Source organism: Spinacia oleracea, chromosome 5 (genome assembly GCF_020520425.1).
Source record: "Spinacia oleracea cultivar Varoflay chromosome 5, BTI_SOV_V1, whole genome shotgun sequence".
NCBI lineage: Eukaryota > Viridiplantae > Streptophyta > Magnoliopsida > Caryophyllales > Amaranthaceae > Spinacia > Spinacia oleracea.
Genome location: NC_079491.1, coordinates 122,273,914 through 122,282,600, shown reverse-complemented (window position 1 = coordinate 122,282,600; position 8,687 = coordinate 122,273,914). Strand labels below are relative to the sequence as shown.

At 39.4% G+C, this 8,687-nt stretch overlaps 1 protein-coding gene across 1 annotated transcript; it reads right to left on the bottom strand.

Annotated features, from left to right (window-relative positions):
- Positions 1-2,109: 2,109 nt before the first annotated feature.
- On the bottom strand, positions 2,110-6,231 carry LOC110789808 (uncharacterized). The gene is made up of 5 exons (XM_021994509.2): positions 5,963-6,231; positions 4,727-5,069; positions 3,632-3,903; positions 3,264-3,460; positions 2,110-2,852 (listed from the first exon to the last, which is right to left on the bottom strand). The coding sequence occupies exons 1-5, from the start codon at positions 6,153-6,155 to the stop codon at positions 2,418-2,420; spliced, it is 1,440 nt and encodes a 479-aa protein (XP_021850201.1). The 5' UTR covers positions 6,156-6,231; the 3' UTR covers positions 2,110-2,417.
- Positions 6,232-8,687: the final 2,456 nt, after the last annotated feature.

Genomic DNA, 8,687 nt, shown 5'->3' with positions numbered 1-8,687 from the left:
ATTAATAAGGGCCCTACAAAAAAGTCAAACCCAATCGAGTCATAAGCCCAAGAAGAAGAGACAGAGTGGCCCTAACGAAGGAAAAGCCCAAGAGAAACACAAGCCCAGGAAGACCAGATTCTCTGCGCCAGATGCAAAGAAGTTAAGAGCGTGGAATAATTCAAGGCTGACGTAGTCAAGATTACCATATTTCTCTCCTCCGTTCAAGCAGTTATGGGGATAACTCCTACTCTCCCTCAAACTGCTCTTCAACCGCCTCTTACTAGGGGTATATATACAACAAAAACCGGCATTTGGAAGGACAACATTAGGGATGTCAGTGGGGCGGGTTTCGCGGGAGACCCGCCCCGCATCCGCCCCAAGTAGGCGGGGATGGAGGTAGATTTGGCGGGTGATGGGGCGGGGACGGGTATAAAATTTGTACCCGCCATGGGTGATGGGGCGGGTGTGGATTTTGTGTTGAACCCGCCCCATCCCCGCCCGCTCCGCCCCATCCCCACTCGCCCCGCCCCATCCCCACTCGCCCCGCTTTATACCCGCCATGGGTGATGGGGTGAGTTTGGATTTATTCGCATCTTTAGGTGATAAGATAAATTTAGGTGAGATTTTTATGTTTTTTGTTTGGATTTTTTTTGTTATGACGAGTATTTTTTTCGATTATATAGGTTACTTTAGTCATAAGGTATTTTTTTCTATAGTTAACTTTAATTACTCCGTATATATGGCAAATGTTTGCTAAATAAGAAAAATTAGGCGGGTATTAGCGCGGGTATGAAGCGGGGATAAGACGGGGATGGATACCCAGTTGGGTGGCGGGGCGGGGATGGATTTTAGCTTACACCCGTTGGGGCGGGGATGGGGATGAATTTTGTACCCGCCATGGGTGATGGGGCGAGGATGGGGATGAAAATTTTAGGTGGGGATGGGGATGGAGGGACCTACATCCGCATCCGCCCCGCCCCATTGACATCCCTAGACAACATCAACACACAAACAAAACATTTCATATTTTTCGTAGCTTTTTGTAGCTTTAGCCTTAGCGCTTAGTAAAGCCCTAGGCTTAGTAGCCTAGCAGTAGGGTAGAAGTAGTTTGTAGCATTCTCCCATGTATTTAAGAACTTCCGGCAGTTACATTATATAGTGTGTTTTCCAAGCTTTAACCATTGAGGTATATTTCTTCATTTATTAATGGTTGTCCAGTTTTTATTACATATCAATCAGTAATATTTGTTTTACTTTGTATGTTTTTTTCTTGAGCATTTCATTTCGCATTAACTTTGTCATAAAAATGTTTGCATTTTGGTGATTTGTTACAAAATTTCTTGTTCACGAGCACCCCTATGCACCTTTATCACCCTATAGGATAAGGCACTTTTTCTTGTTCGCGTATAGCGTCAACAACTATAAATAAAAATCTTGCTTCAAGGCTCATTTCAATCAGCTGTAGGATGCTCGTTGCTTATACAGGAGAGTGTGGACAAGTGGGTTATAGTTTCTTCATCAAACTTTCCGTTTCGGGATAAGGGTCAAATGTAAGCTGTCTTACACAACTACTAGTAGTTGATAAACTTCCCACTTCTTGGTTACAGCAACAATAAGAAATGAGTGAAAGGTTGCTCAAACCTTCCACTTCTTGGTTACAGCAACAGTAAGAAACGAGTTAAAGGTTACAGCAATATATTTCCAGCCTGAGAAATTTGGGCAAAGATTGTAGGAGGATGAGTTCCCGAATTGTGTTTTGAATTGAAAGGTAACCATCTCCCTTGATAATAACCTCTCTTGTCAAGTTGTCATCATTAACATCTTTCTTCCTCCTCCCTTAAATTTCCTGTATTTTTCCGCATCTTTGCTTGTTTGCCTATCTTGTCACCAAGGTTTGATCATCCGACTTTTATCAACAAACTGAATGAATGAGATACTTTTTATAACTCAAGAATACAGAGATCTATAGAACAAAATCTTGTTCAAGAAAGGAAGGTATTGGAGGTTTTGGAAATACCTTTTATGCTGGGGAACTTGGAGAGTATTACGTCTTCTCCTTGTAATATTGAGCCTACTCCTTCGGCTCGGTCATGAAATAATGGTAACGACAATAATAATAAAAAAAAATATAAAAAAAATCAATTATCAATTCCATGTAACAGAATAATTGTTATCCCTGTAATAACTCAAGGTATCGCTCGAGCCCAATACTAATTACATTTTACATCATGTACTTTGAGATCATAACAAAAAGTATACAACGGGAAGTGCCATCAATCAAGCTAGTGAAAGAAAGTTTACAAAAGACAGTGAAACACAAGCAAAGCAACATCCTTCAAGTGTGCTTGACTACTTGAATATCATATGTATGTCCACGCTAAATGATATGAAATCTCAAACATGCTTTAAAAATTTGAGCATAGAAGCTGGCTTAGCTAGTTTCGAGCCCTTTTCAACAGTAAACGCAACGAGAAGATCCCCAAAACAAAAGTCTGCAAAAACCAACCCTTTGCATTTGCAGGATCCACTTTTTTGGCAAGGTGCCATGCGTAAATGCTCTCTGCAACATGTGCCCCTACAGCTAAAAAGCTAATTATCCGTATATTACGTATTGATTGATAAAAGAAGAGAGCCAGAGTTTTTATGGGTGAAAGAGGACCGAAATCTGGAAAGAGGGCGACACTTATCAGAGCAGACATTCCAAACACGCAGAATATCCATGCATATATCGTAGGCCCATCTAGGCTTCTCTTCTTCCTATCTTTCCAGTATGAAATCGTTGCTGCCATGCCTTCTTCGGGGCTCACCATTGGAATGTAACCCAGCTCCTTCTTGGCTTTTAGCAACGAGAAATAATGTGTAACACCAACCTGTCATGGGACACGAATATGCAAATCAATTATGATAATGTGATAAGGCACTGATATGATCTGTGATTTCACACAAGGATATTGATACGTAGAAAAAGGTCTATAGAAGAAAATGGCTTTGTCTTTCTTGTCAACATCTTTTTTTCTGCTTGACCAGTAATTGTTTAGAGAACACACTTTCTGATATTTAGTGTTAACAGATTATCAATAGCATGCCGTCATATTCTTTGGATAGGTGAAACATTGTCTCAAAAGTCAAACACAAGGACATTCTCCCTCCTAATTTCCATTTACATCTTCCAAGTCAAGCTTTAACCATCAAGTACTGAAAATACACCTTGAATCATAGTATGAAGATACAATTCTCAAGGAAAAGAAGGGAAGTTAAGAACGTAAGATTAGAATAAAGACCTTGTATACTTCAGCAGGAAGAAGCAATGGTTGTGGAAGCCATGATTTGTTAAGCCATGGGTAAAGAATGGTATAGACAACCAAAAATATATTTCCAACCACAAGAGCCGAGGGTAAACTCAATGAGGTGTTTGGTAGATCATAGTCCAGGCTCCTCAAAAGAGGACGGACGAACTCAAAAGAATTAACTGGACACCCTGCAAAAGAACAATCAAATTATCATGACCGTGTTATTATAAAAGCAGCGCTAATGAAATAGTATGACTGGCAGGAAGGATTCACTTGGAGAAAAGGTTTGTTGCATTATATCTGGTTTAACAGCAGAAACCTTTCAAGTGAACCATTTCTAGACAGGTTATACAAATTACCGTCAGAGATGAAGTATGACTGTCCAGCTGCTACAGGGCATCCCTCTCTCCCAGGAATATCATCTAAAAGCCCCATACTTGCCAATAGAAGAGCCACTACAAGATTATCCACATAAACCCAGTCTGATTTAATAGTTGGATCACCAACTCTAAATACCACCAGACCTAACTTTGCAAAATTCACTATCCGTGGAAAGTGTCTCTCTTCACCAGGTCCATATATACCAGCAGGACGAATGGCACAGGTGTAAAGATGTTCACCATTTTTCTCCCTGGATGACAAAGAAGGATAAGATGTAGAGCACAATTGCATTAAAAGTCCATTGCCACTAACTGATCAATTGCTTGAATAAACCAAACATTTATATAAATCCCAGCTTAAGAGAAAGATCACTCCCAGAATCTATGACTAACCAACTATTAACTTGCTCAACTTCAATTCAGCTTGAGTTATTTCTTACAAAGTTTAAAGCAATAAGGACACAGAATATACAAAAAAAAAGTTTATGCTACTGGCTTCATCCAAGAAAGAATTGTTTTATTCTCCTTTGTGGCAGGATTGGGCGGAGGGGGGGGGGGGGGGGTGTAATCATATACAATCAAGGATCCCTTCGTCTTCTCCATCTGAAAACCCTTTCCGATACTATGATTACAATGGATTAAATCGATGGGCTTGTAAAGTCATGCTTACTTCTTGCTTGATACGAAGTAATAGGATAGTCAGTTGCTTTTTGGATCAAGTGTCAATAAATAAAATTCATTGCACTTATGGAGGTAGGTGTAAGGCTAAGAGTCTCTTTTATGCGGTTAAGATTGCAAGTGTGAAGTGTCTAGCCAAGATAGGTGCCTTGTCAGAGCCTCAGAGGTATTGGGGTAACGGTGAGAATATGCCATAGATTAGGTGGAAAGAAAACAGACTGAACGTCAACACTGCAGGGATGATAGGCAAATTTCATCCAAATAAAGCCTTCATTGACACAAAAAAAAGCGATTTTTTGGTTCACAATAAAGAGCAGCAAAAGGTGATAGACCAGTGAAAAACATACAGGGTCAAATATTCTGCATCTTTGTACCTGCAGGGTAGAAGTTTCTCACCTGAAAGGGCGACCATTATATTTCAGGACTAGCTGTTCAGCAATGGATTTGCTGCGGCCATAAGGATCAGCATGGTAATCTGGAGGTTGATAAGGCAGAGTTTCATCCCCATTGATGATCTCTTTTCCCCCAAAAACAACATTGCAAGTACTCACATAGACAAGCCTCTTGATCCCAAAATCCATGCATGCATCCAGTATAAGGCAGGTTCCATTTATATTAACATTGTCAATACGACCATTTTGAAGCATTTCTTTACCCGACATGCCATAGGAAGCAACATGGAAAACGCAATCCGCCCCTTTTAGAGCCTTCTTGACATCCTTTTGGCTCGTAATGTCCCCTAAGGAACATAAAACAATCTCTTTATTTTGTTTCTTTTTCTGATACCCCATCCATCAAACCAAGATTTTCTATTTTCTAACATAGCATTAGCATGTTTCTAATTACTAATGGAATACGTTAAATGCTTATGAAGTACTTACAAAATCTGTTTGTTCACGGGTACACCTAGAGCTAGGTAGTACTAGGTACACCATAACCTTAGAATGAAATTTCGTGCAGCAAGCCACTTGGTTTTAGGTTGTAGTCCTATTACAAGCAATTCCTCACCCTTCCTCTTTTTTTTCTTTACTTCATGTACTACAGTATTAGTCACATTGTGTTTTTGGATTTGCCTAATTCGTTTTTCTTTCATTGCTAAGTGTTCCTCCAAACTGAAATTCTTAGATCCACCACTCACAACGTGCCTTGGTGTACCCAAGGTTAAAATGACTTTTTTCCATTCAACAACCTTTAACTACAAAAGATATCTTGTCCCCGAGTACACTAAAAGGGTGTGTGTTTTTTTTTTTTGCTCATTTTATCAGTTTCGCGCAATTTCACTCCATACACTAACACAAATAGTGCGCTATTATTATGTTAATCTAAAATTTCAATGCAGCATCGTTGTCAGTTTAGTCAAAAACCAATACAATAACTAAAACGAAAAAACTTCAAAATCTAAGCATGAATAACGCATTACTTAAAAAGGCGATTATATTGGGATTTGGATCAAAATAGGTAAGAATAATGAATTGCAGAATACCTTCTCACTCATCTAGATTAGCACTAATTACAATATACGAATCCCACTAATCATAGATTACCTTCTGGTTTGAGCAATGATTAAAAAATGAATGATGATCTGTAGTAGAATTAGAGAAAAAGGATGGAAATTGAATGGGAATTGAGTACCTCGGACGTGAAGAAAGGCAGGATTGAGAGAGAGTTGAGAGGACCAAGGTGAAACTGAACGGAGGTCGAGGGATCGGACCTGGCGAGCACCTCGTCGGAGAAGCTCGAGGCAGAGAGAAGCACCCAAGTAGCCCAAACCACCAGTCACCACCATCGTCTTCCCTTCGATTCCCTCATTTTCGCTCAACTGCATTTCGAATGCTTTCGATTTTTCTCTCTCCTCCACACCTTTGCTGGTCTATCTACAGTTGGACAGTGATACAAGTCATACAATAAAATGATAAATACCGCACTTCCATGTATAGTTGTATGGCTAAAAAGTAAAAACACTCTTTTAGTAAAAACACTCTTTTAGTAAAAACACTTTATGAAATGGCCCTACCACCAGCTTAGGAATGGCAATGGATCGGACTTGGATCGGATGTAGTACAATCCATATCCGATCCATTTAAAATTCGGACTCTAAAATTGCATCCATATCCAAATCCATTTACAATTCGGACTCTAAAATTACATCCATATCCATATCCACATCCATATCCATATCCATATCCATTTAAAATTCGGACTACAAAATTGCATGCATATCCAAATCCGAATCCATATCCATATTTAAATCCAAATCATGTGTTAACTTTACTTACATAGAACTTGTATTTTTTTAATTTTAAACTAATTTAGAAATACAAACGTTTATATAAGGCGGATTTAGAAATCCTATTTCTCATTTACCAAAATCTAATGAGTTTCTAATAAATTACAGATATATGCGTTTTAATCAAATATATTAGATTATATTGGGAACTTCCTTTTAAAAAAAGTTATTTACGAAAAATAATACACTTGGAAATAATTTCAGGTCGAATATGCACTCAGATTCGGACTCGGGTCGGATTCGAGTCGGAGTCTCTGCAGACTACATATCCGATCCATATCCATTCGGATTCGGATGTTTTTAATCGGATTCGGATTCGGACTTTTTTTTCTCGGATTCGAATCGGATATTTTCCTTCTGATTGGGTCGGACTCGGTTCGAATTCGGATGTGATTGCCATACCGACACCAGCTAAACATAGTGTCGAACTGCCGACTGCCGAACCACAGTTTACAAAGGGCGGCTAAAACACGGCCCAATACACACATCATGTGTTTGCTTCTTTTGCGTAGGGTCATGTTTTGCCAATAAGCCCAATACTACTGTCGCAGTGTCGCTCCGGCCTTTTGTCGCCCGGAGTATTTAATTATGTACGACTAGAGCTGTCAAATCGATTACTCTAGTCGGGTTTGGAATCGATCATCTTGGGTATCGGGTCATTAACACGTCGGATTACTCAATCGTACAGGTCTATTTATGTTTGGGTCATGTCCGATTGTTTACCCATGTCACGTATAGATCGCAGTCATCTTCGGGTCAAGATCAATCCCTTTATATTGTTCACGAGTATAGCTGTCAAAAATTGACCCGACCTAAAAACCCAACCTGAACCGACCGAACACGTGACCGACCATGACCAGAAATTATGGTAAAACAGGTAACCCGAAACTTGAAACCCGACCCGAAAAAGCCGATAATCGATTTTAAACCAATGTTGTAACACCCGAACCCGAACCCTACACCCGACCCGAATATGAAAGATAACCGAACTGACCCGACCAAACAATTACCCGAACCCGATTTGATACCCGACCCGATGTCAACCCGAAACCGATTGTAACTCGATGAAACCTTCTATTGACCCGACCTGTCACAACCCGCTAACCAATTTACCCGTCATGTTGATAACCCGCTAACCAATTTACCCGTCATGTTGATAACCCGACTTGTCATTGATACGACCAAATATTAACTTCAACGATAAATTTATTTTAATTATTTATTACTAGATACTGAAAAATTAAAACGCGAAAAAATTAAAATGTGTTGAACAACTTAACGTTTTTATATAAATAAACAAAAGTAAAGTAAAACTTGCTTGTTTTTACAATAATTTCGAGCTATTTTTTGCAATTTGGATGAGATAAAAGGTAAGAATTGAATCTAACATCCTAACTGACAGTCTGTCTCTTCGTCTGCGCGACCTATATCAATATGCTCAACAACGAGAGAAACGATTACACTATCACACAGTAGACTCGCATGGGCTCGAGACCCACTCACTTACCCCTCATTCCAAAAATGAATTCGATTTGCAGGAGTAAATGTTTTTCACTTCACATTTTGAGATGACCAAATCAATCATTGGTTCGTAATCCATATTCACTTTATATGTGTATTGACTTGACAAAAACACGCGATTATTTGGTCTATATAAAATTTAACTCTAAAATAAGTTAAACAATATTTTTTACAATATAAAATAATTAAAATGTATAGGTTAATTATCAGACCCGAGTTTGACCCGTCCCCGAGAGTGACCCGACCTGAATTCTATCTGATCAGATTATTATCCGATCCAAACCAAGACCTAAACCCAAAAATAACTGTTTTGCAAACCGACTTAAACCCGACTTGATAAGACCCGAACCCGAAATTACCTTTTACAAACCGACTTAAACCCGACCTGATAAGACCTGAACCCTGCCGAAATCAAACCTGACCGAAATGTGACCAGACCTGAACCCGACCTGAACCCGGGATAAAAAAAACCCGACATGACCTGACCTGACCTGAAATCGACCCGACCGGATCCAAGCTCAACCCGGATGGAATATTGACCAGACACGA

Bases quoted from the DNA above. Each gene is read 5' to 3' on its own strand.
- LOC110789808 (XM_021994509.2), bottom strand. From the start codon at position 6,155: ATGCAGTTGAGCGAAAATGAGGGAATCGAAGGGAAGACGATGGTGGTG. The intron at 3,461-3,631 runs GTAATTTGTATA...GTTCTTTTGCAG, and splicing joins GTCATACTTCATCTCTGACG to GGTGTCCAGTTAATTCTTTT. The intron at 2,853-3,263 runs GTCTTTATTCTA...GTCCCATGACAG, and splicing joins TTCCTGCTGAAGTATACAAG to GTTGGTGTTACACATTATTT.